Genomic DNA, 27061 nt, shown 5'->3' on the forward strand with positions numbered 1-27061 from the left:
TCTCTGCTTTCAAAGAACAAGCAACCTTTCTTCCCTGCTGTACCCTTTCAAGCACTTCACCCTCCAAACCTCCATCCTTACTCATCACACTACCCAAGTACTTAAACGTACTCACATTTTCGAATTCCTCACCATCCAACCTCGCTGTACATTCACTGACTTCACCTCTCTCAAAGACCATCACTTTACTCTTCCCTACATTCACCTTTAGAGTCCGTTTCTTACACACACTCCCAAACTCGTCCACCAAGCCTTGCAGCTCCGCTTCGTCTTCACTCAACAACACAGTATCATATGCAAACAACAGTACAGGGAGTGTCCAAACACTATCCTTTCTCACCAGGGCCACTCCAACATCCACTACCCTACCTTGTACCTCTTTTATTACCCCATCCATTTACAGATTGAACAACCATGGAGACATGACACATCCCTGTTTCAAACCAACTTTCAAAGAGAAAAATTCACTTAGTTCACCATCCACACGCACTGCAGCCTTCGCACCATCGTACATACTCTTCACAGCATTCAACAACTTCCGATCTACTCTATATATTCTCTTCACTTTGCACAATCCTTTTCTATCCACCCTGTCATATGCTTTCTCCAAATCCATGAAAGCCGCATACAACTTCTTTCCCCTTCTCTAGAAACTTTTCCACTAAAGATCTAAGAATGAATATCTGATCTACACAACCTCTTCCCATCGTAAAGCCTCCCTGTTCTTCTCCAACTAATTTCTCTGTTCATTCTGTAACTCTGTCAATAAGTATCCTACCATACACTTTTCCTATTATACTAAGAAGACAAGTGCCCCTATGATTACCACACACTTCTTTTTCCCCTTTTCCTTTGTACAGGGGAATAATTATACCTGACTTCCAATCCTCCGGGACTCTACCTTCCTCCCAGGCCAATCTGCACATCTTCCACATCCATTCTACTACTATCTCTCCCCCATGCTTCAGTATTTCACCACACACTCCATCAATTCCTGGGTCTTTTCCCGATTTAACTTTCTTCATTGCTTCCACAACTTCTATCCTACTGATTTCTTCCTGTCTTCTCACCTCCCTCCTTCTCCCTGCCGTTCCCCAGCCACTTATATTCTCATTACTTCCATCCTCTATGTTCAACAATTCCTTAAAGTGTTCTCTCCATCTGCTCACTTTTTCTCCCTTCTCCACTAGTAATCTACCATTTTTATCTTTCACTCCCCTGCTAACTTCACTTCCACCCTGTCTTACTCTTTTCACCTCTTTCCAGAACATTTTCTTACAGTCCCTCCACTTTACACTCAGATTCCTTCCAAATTCCTCCTCCACTCTCTTCTTACTCTCTCTTACTAATCTTTTCACCTCTCTCTTTCTTTCTACATATAACTCTCTCTTCCGCCTCTCAACTTCTTCCACGCCCCTATTTCTCATCCATTCATTGTATGCTTTCTTCTTTTGTGCCACAGCCTGTCTCACCTCTTCAGTCCACCACACTGTTCCTTTGACCCCCCTCCGTCTTCTCTTCCTTCCACACACCACATCACATGCTGCACATATTTCTTCTGTAAATATCCTACACACACCTTCCACGTCACCCATCTGCTCCAATTCATATTTGCCCAATCGTTCCTCCACTTCTCTCTTATATTCTGCCTTTTTCTCATCATCTTGTAACCTTTTCACTCTCTTTGCAACTACTCCTTCCTCTCGTCTTTCCCTTCTTCTATTCCTCCATCTTACTTGAATCCTAATTCTGGCCACCACCAAGTAGTGGTCAGAAAGTCCACTCTCCCAACCTCTATAAGCTCTTGCATCCATTACACATCTTCGCATCCTTTCATCCACACACACACACACACAATCAATCATTGCTTTCCTTTCATTCAGTTCACCACCCACCCTTCTCATCACTCGCCATGTATACCTGTGGATCATTTTATGCCTGAAGAGGTTATTGGCTATCACCAACCCCCTCCCGGCACAAATGTCCACTAACGCACTCCCATTCTCATCTATCTCAGCAGGCGCACCCCACTCACCAACTATTCCATCCACCTTCACATTCCCAACTTTACCATTTATATCACCGATCAAAAACACTCTCTCATTCCTTCCAAACTTTTCCATGCACACTTCTACATTTGTCCAGAACTCTTCTCTCACTCTTCTAGCAAGATCTTGCGTTGGCGCATACACACACACACAATCGCCCACATTTGTATTCCAACTTTCAACTTTGCCTACACAATCCTTGACCCAACTGATCCATACTGTCTTATGCTCTTCTTCCATCTTTTACTCACAACTATACATACTCCTTCCTTTGCCCTCTCATTCTCACCTACTCCTGCACATATACCCCATCCATACTCCCATTCTCTCACACTTTCTCCTCTCCATTTTGTTTCAGTTATTCCACATACATCCACTTTCGCACCCTCAAGCACCTGGACAATCTCTCTCTCTTTCACCCCATCATTCGCTCCTCTTACATTCCATGTACCCATTACCAAGTCCTTTGTCCGGTCCTGGGTCGTCATCGTTTGGTCAGTCCTTGTCCGAGGCTTCTTGTTTGTTTGTTTTTTTAGTTAGTTGTTTTCCGGGGAGGGGCACTAACCCCTATTTTTTTATTATTATTATTATTTCAGTCAGATGCTAGTATGAGAAATTGAGAGATGTAAATTGCTATTAGCAGTGCTGATGACATCTGAAGCAAGCATGTCTAAATACTGTACATTTTTAGTTGTAGTGGAATGTAATTTTTTAACTCAGTTTTGCACACAAGTACCGTAATATGTATGTTTTATTATGCTGTGGAGAAATTTCTGTGGGAAATTTTTGAATTTAAACTGGTAGTAGCAATGAAAATGGAATCACATGATCAGTATTATGTGACTTGCATATATTAGACAGTAGTATTAGCAAGTATATAATAGTATAATATCACCAGTTTAATGGATAACCTCCAGTCCTTGTCTGTCTTTTCCACAATCAGATTCCTGTATGACCTGAAGCTTCCCGTGGAAGAGAAAATTCGCACCATTGCCCAGAGGATTTATGGTGCTGATGACATTGAAATCCAGCCAGAGGCACAGACACAAATCGACCGCTACCGCAAGCAGGTTAATTCCTTGTCTTTGTGGTACTACTTGGTCACTGGTGGATTGTGTTTCTTTAACTATGCACTAGAGTTGGTTTATTTTTACCTGACAATTGGGCTATCCCCATGGCTTGAATGCTAAGTTACTGCAGCATGAAGTTAACCTTTTGAGATTCCGATGACTATTTCGATCGTCATTTCAAATCCAACCTCAGAGATTACGATGACGTTTTTAATAGTCATATTAAGAAACCTCTGTGAAATATTCACCATAAATCCCGTTTACGCATCATAACAAAGAGGCTCGAGCATGATGTCACAGAATGGTAGCTCTATGCGTGGCGGTATTGCACAGTTGGTCTGACTCATGGCTTTGTTTCTTTATAACTTTATTCTTGGTGAATATTTTTCTACAGCAAGGTATAAAATTTTTTGTTTTTGCCTAACTTCAACTTGTCATTTTAACTTTCTATTTTCTTTGTTTTCCTTTTACGAACATACTACAATAAAGTACAACTATTCCACTTCAAAATAACACCACAACCAGCATCCTGTCATTAAAAGTATTTACACTGACCAATCAAAGAAAAACATCGCAAAGCGAATATGCTGCCGAGACTAAAATAAAATTGTGCATCTCATTCCTATTGCTTTACTGCACAAGGAAATGCAAAAATTACCATAATCTATATATCATTTTAAAGGTAATTTATTGTATTTTTGCATGGTTTAAACCAAATTTACATATCTTTACTCATTATTTTTTGCTGAATATTTTTCTATGGCAAGGTATAAAATTTTTGCTTTTCGCCTCACTTCAGCTCGTCATTTTTACATTTTATTTTCTTTGTTCTCCCTTTTTGAACATACTACAATAAAGTACAACTATTCAGCTTTAAAATGACACCAAAACCAACATCCTATCATGAAAAGTGTATTTACACAGAGATCAAAGTAAAATATCGGGCTGTGAAGATGTGGGTCAGTGTGAGTGGCTGACTCTAGCACAGACATAATCTGCCCAGCCCAGTAACCTGATAGGGTTAATTGAGTCTTAGTTACAACAGTTACTACTCAAATTGACCTTCCAGTCAGACTATATATGGCCGTCAGCTGAGTTGAAAGCAGTTAACACATTGCCCGCGTTTTGGCAATACGAGTTCTCTCCCAGGCTGCGTTTCACTTCAGAACTCTCTCTCACCAGTCTGCAAGGAGCTATCACAGCGAGAGGATTTATGTTGCTTTACTGAGTACCAATGAGGGATATGCCTTCATAAAAGTAGTGTGTCACTGGTGGCCCAACACATGGTATCTTGACGTTTTCTTCTCATGTTGGATGATGCACCACCAGTGGATCACTGAGGTGGTGTACTAATTTGGCCCAGGTAGCGCAGTCTCCGCTCACCCTTACCTGGCACTTCTGTTTTCTTTGGTTTGTTACCATCTCATTCTCTGTTGTGAAGTTCCAGGTGGCACTTAGCTATTTAGGTAATTGAAGGAGGTCCAAGCAAAGGTCCAACAGTACCTTTTTGTATTATTATCTTGTGATCCCTACCCTGATGTATGGAAGCGAGGCGTGGACCTTGCAAGAGGGGAACAAGTCAAGAGTGAGAGCAGTGGAAATGAGTTACTTGAGAGGAGCATGTGGAGTGACGTGGAGGGACAGGTTGACGAATGAAGAAGTGAAGGAACGCTGTGGGGTGGATGTGGATGTGGTTGAGAAGATTAGGAGAAATACACTGAGGTGGTTTGGACATGTGAAGAGATTGGAGAATGAAAGACTGACTAAGAGGGTGTATGTAGGTGAGGTGGAGGGAGGGAGAGGGAGAGGTAGACCGAGGATGAAGTGGAGGGATGGAGTTGAGAGGTATATGAGGGAGGGGGGGGGGTGAGTTGGGGGGAGGGTAGTCAAATGGTGGGTGACAGGCATTTTGTCTGCGGCCACCCTTTGCGGGATTAGGGCGTCGGGCTGTGGATAGATAGATCTTGTTTCTGTGTTCATTTTTCCTCCTAATCTCTTCATCAGCCTTCTAAAGGTTTTGCATCACTGAAGACAGTGTTTCTTGCAACCAAGCATAATGATAGCTGGTTACGTTGAATGCCGTAATAGTAATCATCAGTATCCAGCCAGTGATAATTATAAGTATTGGTTATAATTAATCATTTATAATTATTAAAAAAAGTTTGATAACCAGAAACATCCAGCACTTATCTTTTTTTTTGTTTCCCAACAAAGTAAATGTAGAACTGTTAGAAACAAGAGTGGGTACTCCATTTTTTCTTCCAGTAAAAAATCACAAATATTTATCATTAGTAAATTTACTCTTAGTTTGTTTTTTCAAGAAAAGTGTATTTGCATCTCATGGCCCTAGTTCTGCAACACGGAGTTGTTTTTCAATGTTTTTGTGTAATTAATAGTATTGTTTGACATCTAAATGAAATGTAATAGTCACTACTCGAAGTCTGATATATATTCTCCAACTAAATAGGCATTTCTCTAATCTTATATCATTATCCGATTCAACATGTCTTCTACTGTAGGAGCAGCAACAAAAAATCTGCCCATCCAATATTCGTGAAGGTGAAATACATGAAAAAGTGAAAACAAATTATTACTCATTATTGCACCATCAGTGTATCAACATGCTAGGAAAGAAGACATCAAATGGTACACCAGTGGCTCAGTATGCGGGTAACTTGTTAAGGAGCACTGTCAGGTTAGAAAAACAATGAACTGTGTACTGTACCAGTGTCTTCTTATAATATTGGATTGAATCTTACAGAAAATTGTTTTGAATGGTTTTATCATACTGGAGTGTAGAGCAGAATAATCTTTCCACATTTAAAAACTCATGAGTGGAAATTTTTTTCATTATCTTGACCCTGTTTCCTATTACCACAAGAAGTGGGAAGATCTGGAGCATTTTTTTTTTTTTTTTTTTTACTCTCTGAAACAAGAAAGAAATCCCAGTGAAAGCTCTTTTCTTATATAATTTAAGAGCTTGTACTGTAGACAGATGTCTACCATCGACGCTGAGAGGTACTACTATAAGATTGAAACGTGGCTGCAAGCTTGGTAGGTGGTCATAGTCATCACTGTTATACATGGAACATTAAGCCACAAGCAGCAACTCTGTGATCCCTCTGAGTGACATTACATAGAGCCAGAGTCGTTGAGACTGACATTGTTGCAGATTGTATTATGCGTGGCTCAATCGGTAGAGAGGTGGCCTGCCATTCTAATGGACCCAGGTTCAAATCCCCGCTGTGGCAGGGAAAAGTTTAAGGATTTGAATTTCATTAAATCAAGCTTTACTGATCTACCAGAAGACCCGCCGACATGTCGTAAAAATACCCCCACTAATACCAGTACACCAGTCCTGTATGAGACAGCCCTAGCATGTATTCAATATGGACGGTGGGTGTTAGTGCCGAAGTGGTGACATGAAGAGGTATATGGTATGTAGGAGGCCTGTTGGGCTTTGATAGCAGGCTGTGAAGCCTATGCCTAGAGTTGAACACATTAAAAAAAAAAAAATAAAAAAAAAAAAATATATATCTCAGATTTCTTTTTTCCCCAATAGTTTACAGCAGCTGCTGGGAAGTAATTTGCTGGCTTTGGCACTTGGTTTGCTTCCAGTCCATAGAAAACATCAGCTGTACTATGGCTAACCCCAGTATGGGGATTCCCCAAGAGGAAACGTGGTGTCATTTTTTAGAGTAGAGGAGACCATTTGTATTGCTAGTAGTAATTGAGTCACCATGTTTACATCAGTGCAAAGAGAAAAAGGGTGTAGGAGTATCATCCCCATTATCCATTTACTGCAAACTTAACCTTCTCGTGGACGCATAAGTTTTATAAGTTTTGCCAACACACGATTTTACTCCACCCCTCTCCCCACCAGCCCACCCGCGCACTGCTGAAAACACATACTGTATTCTCGCCTTGTTTTTGCCACGCAGACCTCTATATATCGCCATGAAACCTACATCACCATATTCGCCGATGTTTGTTCTAGCCGATAAGTGAAAAAAAAAATACAGAAAACTATGAATAAAAGTACATTAGGCCAACGTGAATAAACATTTCCGAACATCAGTATCACATCCGAACATCCTAGTTTGAATGTTTTCCATCATACAGAAAAATGTTATTAGAAGTTTTGCTAGAGAATTTCATCAGCTTTCTAGTGGGAAAGTTCGGTTGTGATACGATTTGTAGTTTTCGAGAAAATAGCCAAAAACTGAAAGCCATTTTTTGAAAAACATTGATTTTTGTACAGGGAGCTCTGCTGCAAAAGTTTTCCTGTGCACATTATGTTTTTGTTTCATAATCTTGTGTAGAATTTCATGAGCTTTCTCATGGTACCTGCCAATTTTTGATAGGCCTCATAGTTTCCGAGTAAATCACAAAAAACTACTGGGTACTCACGGCCGTGCTGCACTATTGTCATGCGCTCACAGTAACCTTTATATTTCTGCCTACATAACAACTACTTTTCATCAGAGATATTACATTGTTATGTCTTGTACATACGTAGAATTCACTGATCTTTGTCATGGTTCTTACAGGAAATCGATACGTCCAAGAGTTTTCGAGTAAATGGACAACAAACGTAGAATACTCCTTCTCGCCCGCAATGAGATAAAAACACTCTCTTACCCTGCCTCACCCACACCTACATATTTTCGCTCGTTAGGTTTTGTTATTTTCTCTTTTTCCTCAGAGTATACACGTAAAATATCATGAGCTTTTTGATAGTGCCCTCAGAAACTCGACATGACTACTAGTCTTTTTGCGAGGTAGTGATACTGAAGCTGAACTTTCTTCCATAGAAATAGGTCAGTATACAAATCAACAAAATATGGATAACTCACTTCCTCCAGAGGTGTTGAGATGTTGGCAGGACCTTGAAGGGTTTGAAGATGAGGAGTTATGTAGTGTGTGAGCATGTGTGTGTGTGTGTGGGGATGAGTGTGGGTGTGTGTGTGGGTGGCATATTTTCTCTCCTCCTTGCACTACATTTGCCTGACACATGTGATGCACACAGTAGATTTCTCCAAGAACATTCGCTGCACGACATGTATATATGTGTGGCATGTTTCATGTCTCTGATCCTTGTGCTAGGTTTTCGCTTAAGTCAGTCAGTGCATGCAATGCAGTATTTCTCAGTGAACGCTCACTGCACTATTTTATATGTATGTTTCACACTAGACCATATGCAATATAGCACTGTCTGAGATTGGTACAATACCTTTTCACTGAAGTCTGTGATTGTGTGGCGTATTTGTTGTCTCTGATACTTGCGCTAAGTTTGAGCTAAGTCAGTCAGCTGCACTATTTTATACATATATGTCACACTAAACCATATGCAATATAAAACACTATCACATGATTCCATCCCAGCCTCCTCTATTATTCCCTTCCTGACTCTCTGGTGTACATGACCGCTTGTTCCCATAGTGACTGTGGCATATCTGTATGGCGTACATAATGCCAGCTGTGGTAGATCAGTTATTTCACTAATCCAGGCACTATATGTTTCACAAAATAAAATATTTGGCTTCACTATAAAGGTAAAATACTCACATCATTTATGGGCACGGTGAAGCAGAGTGGAAACCTGGTTATAACAAACCAGACTCCTGCCTCTAGGCCTAACGGCTGATAATGGGCCCCAATGCTTTACAAACAATATATCATGCTCCATAGACACAGTTACTTCACATTACAGTAATCCCTATACTATCCGGATGCCTACTTTCCAGACACCCCACTTACTGGACATTGTGGGCCTGGACCTTCGGGGGGGGGGGGAATCCCCCCCAAAATCCGATTTTTTTTTCTCACCCGTAATTTGAAATTGCCGCAAGGCGCCGAACAGCTGTTTACACCACGGCCCCTTCACCCCTTCCTTCCTCCCCCCTCCCCCCTCCCATCAGGGTTGCCATGTGGTATTTTTCTTTACCAAATGTGGACCAATTTGGTAATGAAAAATTCGTTTGGTAATGAATCAGAATAATGCATTACCAAATGGGTTTTTCACATGTATGAGGTCTGTCTTTATTTCCTTCAATCTTTCCTTTTCCTGCTGCCTGTGGGTGACTGTACACTGAGTGACAAACCAAATGGTTTCCTGTACGCCAGGAAACCATTTACTATGCTAGGTGGTAACCATATAACCAAATTTTGGCTCCTGGTGGTTTAGTGGGTAATTATTGCGCTCCAGTCGGATTGAGCCAGTGAAGGTTTAGATCCAGGGGGTGGTTGGGGTTGATTGCTCATGTAATGCCACTCAGGGATGAGTGAGGCTGGTCACTCTCATCTTAAATGTCGAGACCGACTGCCTAGCCCCGGGCTCCTACGCTCCTCATGGGACAGTGTAGGATTGGATGATGGATGGATGGATGAGGATACACAGGATGGAGATGGTGGATTGTTTGCTCTCTCTGATTAATCTGCTAGCCTACATAGTGTGAAAATAATCAACATGCTATTAATTATAAGGAGAGTGATTACATTTATTTCCACTTGTATATATAATTAGTGAAGAATAAATGCTAGCTTTACGATTTGGTAATGAAAATTGAGGAGTTTGGTAATGTGGCCGTTGCGATCTGGCAACTCTGTTTCCCCGCCACCAACAGTTACTGCCTAACTTTTACTGGGAGTAGATGCTTATCGCAATGGAAGCCACACGTGCTTGTTTTTTGTGAATAAACAGTGAATAAACTGCAATACCTCGCCACTAGACCACACGGGAATTTACAGTGTTGTGTATTGTTAAGAAATTAGAATTTAGAGTGCAAAGAATTAACTGTGGAGTGCAAACTGGCGGTTGAAACTGGCGTGGTGCTGTTAACAATGTTCAGTGTTAAACAGTTATAACTCACAGTGCAAAGAATTACTGTAAGTGCAGCACAACACTGGATTACTGTACGTGCTTCAAGAGCAGTTTCACCACTGCCAAAGCCTTAGAGAAGGCTGCCACAGACGTGGTGTAAGTACCCTGGCTGAGGTACAGTCACTTCTAATTCCTCATTCTTTGGTTCCTTTTCATTTATTTCATGCTTTATGTCCATTATTGGTGTGAACAGGTGTAAATAGGTGCTGTGCATGTCCAGTAGGGAGTTATTTGGGTGGCTTTCAAAGTTAGGCTGAGTTAGGGTCCTTAAGTACCAGTCCAGGAGCCAGGGGCCCACTTACTGTACAGGACCACTTTCAAGGCATGCCTTTGGCTCTATTACATCGGATATGTGGTGGGATTACTGTATGGTCAAAAACACTGTACAATCACAATATTTCAATAATGGCTTCTGCCTCAGGTGGGAGGGGGAAAATGGTGGATTTAAAGGGATGATTATCAGCAGCGCTACCCTTCAGCCCGGCTGGTCGTGAGATACCGAAGTTTTTCTGACGCGCATTGTCTCATCAGAGCAGTCACAGTGTTGCCAAGTGTTTACCCCGGAAGAGAGACATACCCACTAGAACGCACCAAAATTTGACGCAAATCAGCCAAAAACTTTCCTTTTGATGGCATTTTTTCTGCTTAGCAACGCAATTTGCGTCTACATGCGTTTACAAAGAATGCGATTCATGTCAACGTGCCTTGGAGGGGTAAGAATACATTTTCTTTTTTTTCGTCCTCATTTGATTAAGTAGTATGAAAATTCTGATCCTGTATACTAATCTCAGTTATGACACCAAGGTCATTGGATTTCAACTGCTGGCTCAGCGTATTAATAAAAAGTACATTTATAACATTAGCAGCTGTAGTACGTAGTGAATTTATTGCACAGACCTTAATTATATAACTTGTGTGATGTGTTTCCATACTGATGCAGTTTTCTCAAGTGGAGTTCTCATGTTGTCGTATTTGTTTTGCTATGGACTGTCATCCTACAGGACAGGGTTTTACCTTCTCCTAGTGTCATGATTAGTGTAAGCTTTGTTCATGATTAATGTAGTCTTTGTTCATGCCATGTAAATGACAAAATAATCTGATGAGTAGTTTCAAAAATATTCATTAGCACCATTCTCAAGCTCTGGTCAGCTGAAGACACTTTTTGTGGTATATTATTGTTCTTTAGTTGTCACATTAGATAACTAAAACCAGGTCAAGGACATGGTGTGTGAAGTGATTATGTGAAAAGATAGAACTCCAATTTTGAGTATTTCTTCTTGAGAAAATCACCAATTTGTATCAGAGCTTTGTTTGTGGTGACAAAATGAAACTCCCAAGTAATCACATTTTTCTCAACAAGGTTAAAACTAGTGCACGGGTTATGGAGTCGGTGATAATATTTCCTGACTCCGACTCCAGAAGTTTTATAAGTGCGACTCCGATTCTGACTCCGACTTGAGTACACTGATACCCCATTATCTGGCACATCAATAACCGGCACTTTGCTAGACCAAACACAAGAAATAGGGGAATATTTCCACAACCCGAACAATTTGAATGTCCTTCGCCTCTCCAGTCTGACACCCCGCGTCCCCAGTCTGAAACCCCCCGTCTCCAGTCCGACACCCCGTCTCCAGTCCGACACCCCGTCTCCAGTCCGACACCCCGTCTCTCCAGCCCGACACCCCGCCTCTCCAGTCCGGCACCCCGCCTCTCCAGTCCGACACCTTGCCTCTCCCTAGGTTTCAAACGAGGCTTTCTCAGTCCTCCTTTCCTCCCTTCATCCCCTCTCTTCTTTCCCCCCCAGTCCCTCTTGCCCCCCCTAGTCCATCCTCTCCCCCCCCCACTCCTTCCTTTCCCCCCCCCACTCCTTCCTTTCCCCCCCCCAACTCATCCCTACTCCATCCCTGTCCACACTCAGCACTGCCAGACGTGTCTTCCTCTGTGTTCCCCTGCCTTCTCCAAGCCCTGGTTGTCTCCCTCTCCATCCCCCCACACTCCCCACTTACACTTCTCTCCCATGTGTGTGTGTGTGTGTGAGAGAGAGAGAGAGAGAGAGAGTGAGTAAGTGGTGAGTGAGTGACAGTGGTGAGTAAGTGAGTGAGATTAGGGGTGGAGGTAGTAGGGCTGTTTGGCTTTCTTGCCTCCTCCTTTGCCCCCCAACCCTCCCCCACCCCCACTTGTCTCCCTCCCCCACCCCCACTTGTCTCCCTCCCCCACCCCTGCTTGTCTCCCTTTCCCACTCCTGCTTGTTTCTCTGTCCCATCCCCATGCCCTCCCTTGCCCTCACTTGGTGCACTGCCGGCAATCTGCCTGGCTGTTCAGTTGCCCTGAAGTGGTGTTGAACACTGCACATCCCATTACCCTACCCTCTTGCCTGTGATGTTTGATGTGCCTTTTTTTTAGCAGTAGTATTGTTTATGAGGACAGTAACATTGCCTATGGTGTTTCTGTGTCAATCTTTATTGATTAAGGTATATTAGCATTTGGATTTGGGTCTGGAATGCATCTCAGGCTTTTCTTCATTATCTGATGGGAAAAGCTGCTTTGATATCCAACATTCTCGCTAACCGAACACTTCCACTGTTACACAGCACTGCTGGATATAGGGGTATGAGTGTACTGTAAATATGGCACATGGATATGATGCAGGTAAATGAATAATATTCATGAATTTTGATAGTTGCAATTTTAAAATCTTTATTTAACCCCTACACCGCGGGCTTGTTTGCCAATAACTTGCGTGTGCCGCGGGGTTATTTGGGCTCCGACACTCTCAGAAAATATTTGCCAAAAATCAGTTATTAGTCCTAGAGTAATAAAATTACATATGCTTATGGCATATACCTTCAGCTTTCTCCTGGAATGATTGTTGAGCCTTCGTCGGTTACCGTAGGACTTGTGGAGACCTCTGAAGTAGGGTAACGAAGTCTCCACTTTACACTTCCCGACAACCCGTAATATGATTACCACAGCCAGATACAAACACTATAAACACTATTCTACAATTTTCAAGTAGTTTGGGATCCATACTAAAAAAAAAAAAACACTGTGAAAGCAATGGAAATTACGAGCGCGTCTGATCGTCGCACTGGCACTAGTTCGCTCATGGTAGTCTGTCATTTATTATTCATAAAACCCCTCACACTTTATATTTCTATTACTATATAACACTTATATATATCTACAGTCTTTATCCATAAGTTTCCTTCAGTAGTATTAGTTTATTGTCACTGTAGGGATTCAATTTCTTTCAGTAAAATACGTAGCATTCACTTTCTCGTCCTGTATACTGGCATTGAGAGTGAATGTCACTTTCATCTTCACTCTCATAACTCATAGCATTCAGACATGCTAGAGTGAAACTTTCACTTTCATTACTCCTAGGGTATATACTCGTATTCTTATAATACTACTCATTTACATTTCTATTTACGTTCTCTATTTTATTTACGTTATTTACATTTCTGTTTTATTTACACTGTGTTGTGCACTGTCACTTGAAATAACTTATAAAACTATTTTCCATTGTTCACGTATATTTACATTCATTACTTTCACTTGCTGTTTACACATTATTTACACATTATTTACAATTCCACTTGCACTGTTTTACTCAATAGAAAGATCGTAGTCACTCTTTTATCAATTGTCAGCCCTTTACCTCTTTCCACACGAGGTTTAGTAGGGGGTAAAGGTCACAGAGCCATTTGCATGGGGGTGAAAAAAGGCCTTGAAGTCAGCAAGATGAAACATACGTCCTCTCACTTCGGAAGATGACAGTACACTGATAACGCAGGGGCCAGGCCAGGCAGCCTAGAGGCCTGCTTTAGGGGTTATTCAGAGTTACCAATATTACTTCTTGAAACAGCTAAGTCTAGCACTGATATGATTGGCAGGAAATCTAGAGAATACATTATAAATTTGGTAGTTCCAGGTGAATGTAAATATCATTTAGGCTTCTCCCTTCCCTCCTTACATGTATATTTATTACGAAAATAGATTAGAGGCCTACTTAGGAGATATATAATCAGAGCTACCAATGTTAAATCTTGAAACAGCTTTGTGTAGCACTGATATGATTGGCAGGAAATCTAGACAATACATTATAAATTAGGTAGTTCCAGGTGAATGTAAATATCACTTAGGCTTCTCCCTTCTCTCCTTACATGTATATTTATTACAAAAATAGATTATACGGCATATTTCAAGGGGAAAAAAACAGCGAAAATTAGTGAACGAGTGCACGTGAGGTGTTGTCAGGTGATAATTAGCCAATTCCAGGTGTATGGCACTCTCACTTACCTGATTTCTTTCTTGTATATATTATTTGGTATAAGAATACGACATAGGGCTTATTTCAATGGATGAAATCAGTGAAAAATTCCAGGGAAGATTTACTTAGCGTAGCATGGCCGGGCAGGCGAGAGGATAGGGTAATGGAGGGGGGGTAGGGAGGGGAGTCAAGAACGGGGAGAAATGGCTAAATTGTCAACAATGGATGGGAGTACAGATGAGATTAGGAGTGCTGACTAGTGTTGGACATTGTCAGTACTGATAGATGATACAAGCCCCCACTTGAAAGCCCGGGTGAATTCAAAATAACACAGAATCATAAAAGCGACGCCCCGCGGTATGATCCCTTGCTCCCAAGCGTCACGAAAGTGACGCCCCGCGGTTAAGGGGTTAAAATTCTCTGCTTATTCTGTAGTTCTTGCATAAGAACAAATGAGGCCTCGCGTGTAAGAGTATACCCATGCACCACCTTGTCGAAAATTGAGATAATGGTATCCCACAGTCCCTCAGAGTATGTACTTTCATGTGGAGTTGGTGGATGTGATGTATGACCCAAGACATAAGGGTGAAAAACCATAGAAATAACATTGATTTTACCTCGCCACCCTTTATCAAGTGCAACCACTGTTTTCATTAATAAGATTATTAATGTAAAAATCATTATTCCTAGTATTATTGGTGTTATTTTGTTTGTTATTGCATTTCATAGATGTAAAGTGTCTATTGTTCACATAAAAATGGAACAACGAGGTCCAGGTGGTAAAAAAATGCTGCGTATTGATAATTTTTTTGAAAAATTTATAAAACTCACTATTTATGACAATAACCAGGCAAATTCATAACCAACCACTCTCCAGACATTCAACTTCATCTCACAACATAAAGGAACTCACTGGCTATTGGCCTGCAGTACTAGTTTATGCATAAAAGTAGCAGCATTGTATGCTAATATGTCGATTTTTTTTTTTTGAGGGGGGGGGTAAAAACAATAGTACCTTTACTAAAAGGTTTTTAGATAAAGTAGAGACAATCAGCTTTAAAATGATGTAAACTCCATTATCCTAGGTATAATAGTTTTTGCGGTATCATTCTTCCAAGTTGTAAAAGCTTGAAATCCGATTTCTGCCACTTTTTTAAAATGGTGCATGGGTATACTCTTGCATGCGGGGCCTCAGATAAACTGTTATACATGGTCGTAAAATAAACTGAATAAAATATTGAAAAGTTATAATTGATACCATTTCAGAACCAAAAAGCTCAGAGTTGGGGTCATGGGAATTTTACTGACTCCCAACTCCAACCCAAACCAGATGACTCCATGACTCCAATTCCACAACCTTGCCTTGTGCAGTTGAATCTTTAAATTGCATTTTGAAAAAAATAATGATTTTGTATTTTGCTGTATGATTTTGTCAGCATTATATTAAAGAAACTACATTACTGTTTTGTATTTTACTGCATATTATATGAAACCTCTTATTTCAGGGCTTTAATGACCTGCCAATCTGTATGGCCAAGACACACCTTTCCCTAACTGCTGACCCCAACAAGAAGGGTGCTCCATCAGGCTTCACCATCCCTGTTAGAGATGTCAGAGCTTCAGTGGGGGCAGGTTTCCTTTACCCCCTGGTTGGCACGGTAAGTGAAAACTGGCATTGTTTATCAGCCTCTAGTTCTGACCTAATTTTCTGAACTGTTCTTGTGTGTCACAATACTGTATTTGGTATTACACATTTAATTGCTTTTTCTGGATGGCTTTGGAATGAACAGGAAATCTGGTTTTTGATATCACTTTTTTTTTTCTATTGCAGTTTTTCTGATGTAGACTCAAAGGTTTATCAGTACAGGTACTGTACTGTGTGTGGTAGAGTATGATTATAATGAAGGATTAGCTAATTTTTTTAAAATTTAGGTTCTAGGCATAATATACTACTGCATGGTTGACAGTAGCTATCAGTATTTGAAATGTATAATTATTGGAAACTGTTTGGTCTGGGTGTTGCAACCCTTGGGATTGCAGGTTAGTTTATTTCAGATTGCTAGGGTTTTTGCTACATTGTTTATTGAAAAACATACATTGTATGTACTGGTTCATATTGAAAAACATACATTGAATGTACTGGTTCGTGAGGAGTTTCGAGACATGCAGACATACAAATGTGAGTACAGAATAGTTTAGGAAAGCCCTTTTTGTAGTTTTATAACTTTAACTTTGCATATTTGGGGGTCATGCTGCATGCTGTAATATTGATTTGGGTGTTTAAAATCTTCTTTATTGTTTTTGTAAAGGTAGTATATTCCATAAAGCTATATTGTAATTACAGATGCATGATTTAGATGCTTTCTGCATACAGTATTGCTGTTGTGGCTGTAGTGTTTACATTGGGGATTGTGGTAGCTTGGCATTATTGGTTGTGTGTGTAAAATACCTCCTGCACCTGAAGAGTGAAGTGTGGGTGAGTGGGTGTTATGGCCTGTGAGTTGCAGATTTTCTGTGCATGTTCACTTGGGTAACAGAATAAATTTAGCCTAATGAGCTTTGTTGGTAGCCTGTAATACTGTCCAGCGCTCATATAAAGATGTGTAAATAAATTTAGAATATACTGCATTGTGCTATTGCTTTTTCCTTCATTCATTTCCTTGTGTGCAGCAGTATGAACTTGATACCAAACTGATACATCATCATCATCATAAGGTCTTTTTAACCCCTTCGCCACGAAGGTGACTAATCTTGTGTAATACAGCGTACAAGGCTCCCCCCCCTCTTGTTCCCCCAAACTACTTTTCCAGGGAAAAACTGCTATCTTGCGAGAATAGCTGTGGTATTTTGTATGTTTGTGTACAGTATATGTGTGTATGTGAGTATACGCCTGTGTGTGTAAGACTGAATCTGTCACAGGTTGTCTATCTATCTATCTATTGCCAGACATCATAATCCCATAAGGGGTGGCCATTTGACTTTGAATTATATGTTTTACGGGGAGGGGCACTAACCCTCCACCAACCCACTTGTTGACACGTATGGAGCATGTATGGTTTGGTTATATGGTTACCACCCAGCGTTGTAAATGGTTTCTTGGCTTGTCACTCAATGTAAAGCCACCTGTAAAGGAAAGAAAAGCAGTAAGATGTGACAGGAAAGATGGGAGAAATAGGAAGAGAGGAGGGCAGGCACAGAAAAAAATGATAAAGGTTAAAGAAGAAGTAGGCAGCACTACATCATGAGTGGATGATGGTCGCCACCACCTACCACTACTTGTTATAAAAATAATATAAATCGAAAAATATTTTTCAGTAGGTTTATAAAAATTACAGTTCAGTGAAAGATTATATACAGTACAGTATATGCAAATTATTTCAATGTACTTACCTATTAGAAATGTCTCCTCTGAACTCAAATGTAGGCCTATATTTTCTTGGCCTTCACGCCCCTGCTTGGCCTAGGCTGTGGTGTATCCTGGCAGTGCCACTAATGATGCTGTACAACATACTTTGGTCCAGTACATGTAAATACGGGGCAATTTAGTTATTCCCATGGAGACAAAAGGCTGATAAAAGTGTACATATCACTTTCTGAAACTGGATGCCCAAAAATGCTGTTTACTTCACCCCTTTTCTGTGGGTGTTCACTGAAAAATTTATTTGTCTTCAGATTTGTCCACTCATATTTGCGGTGGTAGGTGATGGCGACCATCATCCACGCACTTGATGTAGTGCTGCCTACTTCTTCCCTAGCAGTTATCACTCTTTTTCTGTGCCTGCCTTCCTCTCTTCCTATTTCTCCCATCTTTCCTCTCACTTCTTATTGATTTTCTTTGCTTTACAGGTGACTTTACAGTGAGTGACAAGCCAAATGGTTTCCTGTAAGCCAAAAAACCATTTACAACGCTGGGTGGTAACCATATAACCAAACCATACGTGCTCACTATGTGTCAACAAGTGGGTTGCTGGAGGGTTAGTGCCCCTCCCCGTAAAACAAATATCTCGAAGTCAAATGGCCTCCCCTTACGGGATTATGGCGTCTGGCAATAGATAGATAAATAGACATATTTGCTTCACCACACCTGCATCAAAAAATAGGTTGAAAGAGTCCAAAGGTGACGCAGTTTCAGATTTGCTGATCGCTGGATTCAGCCCGAAAAACTCAGTCATAAATTCAGGCACTTGGTTGGGACATGTGTCAGCAAATATGTCGCTTATCAACCGCCAGACACCTTCTATTTCTTTTTCATGAATATCATCAGATTCATCACTCTCAAGTTCTTCACTTGATGAGTCATCGATATCCGAGTCTTGAGCCAATGGCTGATAGTCCTCATCACTTGAGGAATCGCGAGATTCCTCAGGAATACGTTGATTCAGCAATATTCACTGTGGAGAGAATGGCAGTACACTCTCCTACACACAGTCAAGACTGATCCTGGCGGGATGCAGAGCTGCTGCCCAACACGCCATCAGCCACATGCTCTCCCATATATATTGGGATTGGCTGAAAAAAAAAAGCGGGTGGAGCTTATTTTATCCTCAGTAACATGTATGAGCCAAAATGTAAGACCTTAGCACAATAAACTAAACCCTTTGCTGCCTCCTTTGGTGGAATTGATATATGACGACACAGAGGCGTTGTAGTGTGCGCGCACTGGAGGGTTATGATGATGTATAAGCGTCATCGTGGTGATGGGGTTAATGCTTGCATGAGTGAGCCAGGGTTTACCTGATGTCAGCTTTCATAGTTACACAGTTACTTGCTGTTGTTATTTGTATGTAACATTAATCATTATTTTCAAATGATATTTATTCATAATAAGTAAATCCTAGTAAAGGTTGTCTGTCATACTTAAAATAATGGTTAATCTCATATTTGTGCTGATAGAACTTAGTGTTAACTCACATGTCTCTGATAGTCATGGATAGTAGTAATGATGTGAATCTCTAAATGCCATAAGCCTAATAGTGATGAATAGTATTAGTGATATAAATCTTTAAATGCCATAAACCCCAGTATGTGTGCATGCTAATCAGTCAGTCTCTGTGTATAGACAGTAGTATGGTATGGGTTACAATTCTTAGATCCATTGTGCCAATGCAGTATGATCCTTTGATCCTTATAATTAATTACAGTATCGACTCCCAGTGGTAACTCAGACCATTTGTGCAAATGTGTGATCACACAAACTAACATACTTACCTGTACTGTTATTGTGAAAGATTTTGGGTTGTATTACAAGAAGAGGCCGCTGATGGCAGTATTTTTCTTGTTTTAACCAGTTTCGGATATATAGGTAAATAGTAAGTCCTCTGTGAGTACTAAGACTGGTAGATCATTGTATGTGAAATAATGGAACAGTGATGGCACAGTTAGGAAGACTTATTACAAATACACCTTCATCTCGTCTCTCTCTCTCTCTCTCTCTCTCTCTCTCGAAATAATGGAACAGTGATGGCACAGTTAGGAAGACTTATTACAAATACACCTTCATCTGGTCTCTCTCTCTCTCTCTCTCTCTCTCTCTCTCTCTCTCCATCTTGGGGAGGGAAAGGAAATTGGATGATGATGATGATGGCATCTGATTACTAATTACTGGTTACAAATTTTTCTATATATACTAGTGTGCAGTCCATAGCACACCTTACTGTTGATCACATATTTCTTTATTTCTAATAATCATAACATCATTACACATAAGTACACCCATGGCAGAAAGTCCCTGAGCATGGGGGTTGAATTAAGTCACAGTTGTTTAATAAAATAGTAACCCGACAGTGAAGTCAATCACCATGTGTCGGCAGTTGACCGGAATGCATAATCATCATAGTTAAAGTGTATCATTTTTTAATTTCCTACATGTGGTGGCCTTGAATTGGTTTCCTCCCAACTCAAGGGCTTTCAGTTGTGTGTGTACAGTACATTTGCATTACTAGTACTGTATTTTGTTCATGCTGCTGTATGCCTATAGCTTCATCATCATCCTAACCCAAATTCCTTATCCCCTAAACTGGGTAGAGGCCTAGAGCATATTGTAGTTATAACCAAAGCCTCTTGATTTTTTTTTTCAGTAATTTCTAATTAGCGTGGGGTAGCACTGAGAGATCAGTTTTGGTGGTATGGCTTGTTGACTCTCATTAAACACTAGCCAGTTGAAGCATGACTGTGTTACCCGCTAGAAAGAGGCAGAGTGTGGTAGCAGTTCCGGGAATGGGGCAAGGGTGTCTCCCCCCCGCCCCCCCATGTTGGTCCGCCACTTCCACTGGCTGCGGCGCCTTACAAAGTGAGGGGGGTGCAGCACATCATCAGGTCAGTCCCGAGGAGCACCAGAAATTGAACAATAACATAATAATAATCCAGTACAGACAGTTCTGTTTTTCACTTTGTTCTACTCTCCTTGGTTTATTTTAGTCCTACAGTCTAGTCACCAAATGTGCTTTGGCATGGACCAGCCAACTCACTGCAGCTTTTCTCTTATGTTCTTTTTCTTATTGCTCAAGCAAGCAAAAGAGAACATTATACTGTATGTAGTAGGATGGTAGAGTACAGCACCAAAGCTTAGATATGTCAAAAATTATTGTAACTACAGCAAACCTGTGCACATCATTGGAAAGCTTATGAAAAAGTAATAGGTTTTATTTAACCCCTACACCGCGGGCTTGTTTACCAATTACTTGCGTGTGCCGCGGGGTTATTTGGGCTCCGACAGACTCTCAAAAAATATTTGCCAAAAATCAGTTATTAGTCCTAGAATAATAAAATTACATATGCTTATGGCACATACCTTCAGCTTTCTCCTGGAATGATTGTTGAGCCTTCGTCGGTTACCGTAGGACTTGTGGAGACCTCTGAAGTAGGGTAACGAAGTCTCCACTTTACACTTCCCAACAACCCGTAATATGATTACCACAGCCAGATACAAACACTATAAACACTATTCTACAATTTTCAAGTAGTTTGGGATCCATACTAAAAAAAAAAAACACTGTGAAAGCAGTGGAAATTACGAGCGCGTCTGATCGTCGCACTGGCACTAGTTCGCTCATGGTAGTCTGTCATTTATTATTCATAAAACCCCTCACACTTTATATTTCTATTACTATATAACACTTATATATATCTACAGTCTTTATCCATAAGTTTCCTTCAGTAGTATTAGTTTATTGTCACTGTAGGGATTCAATTTCTTTCAGTAAAATACGTAGCATTCACTTTCTCGTCCTGTATACTGGCATTGAGAGTGAATGTCAATTTCATCTTCACTCTCATAACTCATAGCATTCAGACATGCTAGAGTGAAACTTTCACTTTCATTACTCCTAGGGTATATACTCGTATTCTTATAATACTACTCATTTACATTTCTATTTACGTTCTCTATTTTATTTACGTTATTTACATTTCTATTTTATTTACAGTGTTATGCACTGTCACTTGAAATAACTTATAAAACTATTTTCCATTGTTCACGTATATTTACATTCATTACTTTCACTTGCTGTTTACACATTATTTACAATTCCACTTGCACTGTTTTACTCAATAGAAAGATCGTAGTCACTCTTTTATCAATTGTCAGCCCTTTACCTCTTTCCACACGAGGTTTAGTAGGGGGTAAAGGTCACAGAGCCATTTGCATGGGGGTGAAAAAAGGCCTTGAAGTCAGCAAGATGAAACATACGTTCCCTCACTTCGGAAGATGAGCCTACACTGATAACGCAGTTGCCAGGCCAGCTAGCCTAGAGGCCTGCTTTAGGGGTTATTCAGAGTTACCAATATTACTTCTTGAAACAGCTAAGTCTAGCACTGATATGATTGGCAGGAAATCTAGACAATACATTATAAATTTGGTAGTTCCAGGTGAATGTAAATATCATTTAGGGTTCTCCCTTCCCTCCTTACAGGTATATTTATTACGAAAATAGATTAGAGGCCTACTTAGGAGATATATAATCAGAGCTACCAATGTTAAATCTTGAAACAGCTTTGTGTAGCACTGATATGATTGGCAGGAAATCTAGACAATACATTATAAATTAGGTAGTTCCAGGTGAATGTAAATATCACTTAGGCTTCTCCCTTCTCTCCTTACATGTATATTTATTACGAAAATAGATTATACGGCATATTTCAAGGGGAAAAAAACAGCGAAAATTAGCGAACGAGTGCACGTGAGGTGTTGTCAGGTGATAATTAGCCAATTCCAGGTGTATGGCACTCTCACTTACCTGATTTCTTTCTTGTATATATTATTTGGTATAAGAATACGACATAGGGCTTATTTCAATGGATGAAATCAGTGAAAAATTCCAGGGAAGATTTACTTAGCGTAGCATGGCCGGGCAGGCGAGAGGATAGGGTAATGGAGAGGGGGTAGGGAGGGGAGTCAAGAACGGGGAGAAATGGCTAAATTGTCAACAATGGATGGGAGTACAGATGAGATTAGGAGTGCTGACTAATGTTGGACATTGTCAGTACTGATAGATGATACAAGCCCCCACTTGAAAGCCCGGGTGAATTCAAAATAACACAGAATCACAAAAGCGACGCCCCGCGGTATGATCCCTTGCTCCCAAGCGTCACGAAAGTGACGCCCCGCGGTTAAGGGGTTAAACGAGTTTTTAAAAATTTGCTACCATATTGCATAGCACATACAAAGGTACTAGATAGATGCTGCAGCTTCAGGACTATAATATGGTGGTTTGCTAAAGTCTATGTACATGAAGTAGGAGCTTCAGGGTCCTAATATGGGACTTTACTACAGTCATTAAATTCTACAGGAATGAAGTGCTTCCTTCCTGAAAAAAAATGTTAGTGAGAGACAGATGGACAGGGCCAGTCCTAGAGATGTTTTCATTTTTAACCTCTAAAGACTGCAAAATTCCCAGAGCACCTGTCCCTAGAACTGCAATTAGTGTCCGATTTTTTGACTTTCTCAGATTGTAAATTTTTTCTGACAGATTTCAAGAGCTTTAATTTACACACGTCAAAATATATGTCTCATGCTCCATGTCCGGTGGTTACTGGACTAGCAACCATCAAAAATTTTTAAAAAAAATCTAAGCTTGAATCTGCCAGAGAGTGGCTAATAACTATACAAACATAACTGTAAACAGTATAACGTATATTCCTAGGCATCAGACAAGGTGAAATAATGATCATGAAAGGAAAATAAAGTTTATTTTGGTGTGTAGCAAAGGAAAACCCCATGTGCCTGGAAACAAAGAGAAAGTAGGAAGGTGGAGGGAGTGTGGTGGTAGATGGAGGGAGGAAGGGAGGTGTTGGGGGGTGAGAAGGAGTGGAGAAAGGGAGGAAGTATGCTTGCTACACACACCAGCTACAGTATCCAGGGGGTATATGGGGGTATAGGTGATTGGGAGGCCACAATGAGGAGAGGGCCCAGTGGGGTAGAGGAAAGCGGAGAGATGGCGGGGGGGTCACCCCCCCCCACTCTAGAGGCCCAATCCTGCTATACCCCACCAGATACTATACTGGCTTGGTCATATGTACATCATAAAAGAGGCGGTTCTACCTACCGCCAGTTTTTGGTAGGCTCTGTACCATCATCAGACATTGGGCTTTATGCTACCTTTTCCAAAACTGTCATTCGGCAGACGTAAATCTTCAGGGAGGGAAAAAAAAAAACTGAATTGAACAGCATATCATTGGAAAGCTTATGACAAAATGATAGTGTGATTATGAATGTCTTTACTGGGAAGGGTGATGTCCTAGAAAGAGGAAATTATGGAGGCATAAAACTTTTGCATCAGATGATTAAGGTAGTAGAGTCCTAGAAGGTATGATAAGGGAAAGAAGTGAATATTAATGAAATACATTGGGTTTATGCTAGGCAAAAGGACCAATGTTGCCATATTCATTGTCCAACAGCTTCAGGAAGTTATATAGGAAAGAAAAGGGAGCTGTATTATGTTTTTGTTGATTTGGTGAAGCCCTTTGACAGTCCTTGAGGAAGTGGTGAAGTGGGCAATGAGAAAGCTTGAGATCAAGGAGTGGCTGGTTAAAGAGGTTATAGCTACGTATGTGGGAGCTTGCACCCAGGTGAGAACAAATGGAGATTCGAGTGACGAGTGTCCTGTGAATGTTGGCTTGCATCGGATGCCAGTCTTGAGTCTCTCTTTGTTTTTCATGATGCTTGATTCCCACTCTTGTGACACCAGAAATGGACTCCCATGGGAGCTGTTGTATGTTGATGACTTTGTATTAGTTGCAGAGAATGAAAAAGAGGCAAAGGAAAGATTTAGGAAATGGAGAGACAGAATGAGGCACAAAGGTTTGAGAGTAAATGTAAATGAAACAAAAGTAACGATACCTAGGGCTGGTGACAACCGCCAAAGCAGCAGGATTGTGACTGTGCAGTTTGCTACAAGGGTGTGGAAAGTAACTTCAATCTTGTGCAATATTTATGATAAGTGGGTGCATAAGAGATGTAGTGGTAGTGGAGGTAGACTGCAAAATAATGCTGATTTCGTATGTATGGTGTGCTGGGGAGAGCATGTAGAGATTGGTAGGTGTGAATGGTTTGATCTTGCTGGGGAGTCTTTTGAGTGTGTGGATGAGTTTTGTTATTTGGGGGACATGTGTGCTGGAGATTTGGCTAGGGTGGCTGAAGGATTTTCAGGGAGCTGCTGCCTCTCCTGACATGTGATAGCTCACTCTCCATGCAAAGAGATCTTTGTATGCTGCGTGTGTTAGGAGTGTAATGCTGTTTGGTAGTGAGACCTGGGCAGTAAAAGAGGAGGATATTTATAGGCCCAAACATAAAGAAATGACAATGATTAGATGGATGGGGCCTGGGAGGGCTATGATTGTGATGGAAGAGCTGAGAGGAAGGATGGGACTAGAATGTATTGGTGTTGTGATGAGGAAGGGAAGATTGTTATGGTTTGGGCATGTAGAGTGGATGGAACATGACAGTTGGGTAAGAAGGACGATGAGTGTGAGTGTCAGGGGTAGAGTTGTGAGAGGCAGACCAAAAAAGGCCTGGGATGAGGTCATAGAGTGTGACATTAAAGATAGGGGATTGAATAGGGAGACTGCCAGATCTAGCAGCATGGAGAGCTTCTCTTAGGTGACCAAGGCTGACACATGCAAGCATGTTAGAGTCCTTATAAAATATGACACTGTACAATTGTTATACTCTAGTACATAAATAGCCTTCACAAAATTCACCATAGTATTGCAGAAAAAAGCAAAAAAGGACCAGATTGAGCACCAAAACTTGGTTGTCTGTGAAATCACTAATGCAGCAGCAGACTTAAATTTGTTGTTAGAAATCTTATGGAAAAGTTATAGGTGTAACTTGAGTGACTTCTCTCAAAATTTCAAAGTGTGCTTTAATATCAGGCAGGTGCTGATGGCACATTTCTTGTAGCTGGTATAACAACATTAGCAAGCTTCTTAGCTCAAAAATGCTCCACACTTTCAGTGGTAGGTACCTGTAGCTTAATATAAGCTGTGCTTAGTCCTGTCCACTCTTGTGCTGATGACTCCTCCCTCAACTTTTCCACCATTTTATAACAGTAGCCATCACAGCAAACAGTACAGAGCTGATGTGATGAGGATGGCACACCTGACTGTTGAACTGTTTATTATTTCTGATTGGACCAAAGAAAACCTCATCTCAGAAACTAATTTCTCCACTTTCTGTGCTTGCCACAGTCTTCCACAGGACCATCCCCTTCTTTCCTTCAGCACACAGCTGAGCCCTTCATTTTTTTTTATTTTTTCTTTGAGAGAGAGAGAGTACATTGTATTCATTACACAGTTAGCTTCTTAGGTTTGGTGTGCTGAAGAGATTCTATGCTTTTTGTCAATCTTGCAGTTGCTTTTTGTATACAGAGGCCTAATTTACCCCTTGTGGGGTACAACCCTCGTATATATTTAAAACAAGGTGGATTAAAAAACTTTTGCATTATCATTCCCTCTCTTCTTTTTAACTCATTTCAGTTTCTCATTCTGCTTAGCAGTGTTGCATCATGCTCTTTATTAAAATGGCAAAATGGGCACTGCTGTTGGAAACTCATTGTTTGAATGCCTGGAATACTGTATATTTTTCATTATACTGTATTCTTGGCATTTCCTGATGATTTTATTCAGCTTAGGATAGACTTTTTTGAACTGAAGTTGTTATAAATAAATCCTGCATTAACCCCCTCACTACTGACATCTACCTGTCTACATACCCATTTTCTGTCTAGTACAATTTTGAGAGTTTCATTGCAATATTGAACTAACAGAAAATTAAAACAGTACTGTACATAAAGGCTTAGGTTGCATTAGTGTATCAGATGATCTAAAGTTCATTAATTTTAACTGGGAGGAGGTTTTGCCCATTTGCAACTTGTTTCTCATGACTCGGTGGCAGAATATGACAATACCTGTACTACGACTCAACATTCTTTCCATACAGCAGGAGTGGCCAAACTTTCAAGAGTAGTAGCTACACAAAATTTGAGACCCACAGGATATGAATATACTCTCTATATATTTTATACATTGGGCAGTAGTGTTCATAAAGTATTTTTTTCTAAACTAGATTATTGCATTGCAGCCTTTGGTGTGTGTCAGAAATTTTTTGCATTCTCTTTTCTGATGAGTGTTAGTCAAACAAAAACGGATATTAAATTTAAATACTAGAAGTCTCGTAGAAAATTAGGGTATTATTAATACTCTAACTTATCAGTAATTATCTTCTTACATCCTAGCTACTCCCTCTGATTTGGCCAAATCATAGAGGTTACTTAGCTAGATAGAGTCG

The 27061-nt window shown here is 40.6% G+C and overlaps 1 protein-coding gene across 3 annotated transcripts in view; it reads left to right on the top strand.

Annotated features, from left to right (window-relative positions):
• The window catches only part of pug (pug C-1-tetrahydrofolate synthase, cytoplasmic), a 105639-nt gene that overhangs the window by 67016 nt on the left and 11562 nt on the right, over nucleotides 1–27061 (top strand). The window contains exons 19-21 of one of the 3 annotated variants that reach the window (XM_080276922.1): nucleotides 2992–3118; nucleotides 15783–15935; nucleotides 20463–20592. In XM_080276922.1, coding sequence (XP_080133048.1) covers nucleotides 2992–3118; nucleotides 15783–15935; nucleotides 20463–20570 — 388 coding nt within the window. In that variant the 3' untranslated portion in view covers nucleotides 20571–20592. Of the gene's footprint in view, nucleotides 1–2991; nucleotides 3119–15782; nucleotides 15936–16108; nucleotides 16768–20462; nucleotides 20593–27061 lie in introns of those variants that run through there. The other 2 variants (XM_080278010.1, XM_080277441.1) reach the window with 2 other exon arrangements.

Source organism: Coenobita brevimanus, chromosome 1 (assembly GCF_032717465.1).
Source record: "Coenobita brevimanus isolate Jiangsu-jjx chromosome 1, ASM3271746v2, whole genome shotgun sequence".
NCBI lineage: Eukaryota > Metazoa > Arthropoda > Malacostraca > Decapoda > Coenobitidae > Coenobita > Coenobita brevimanus.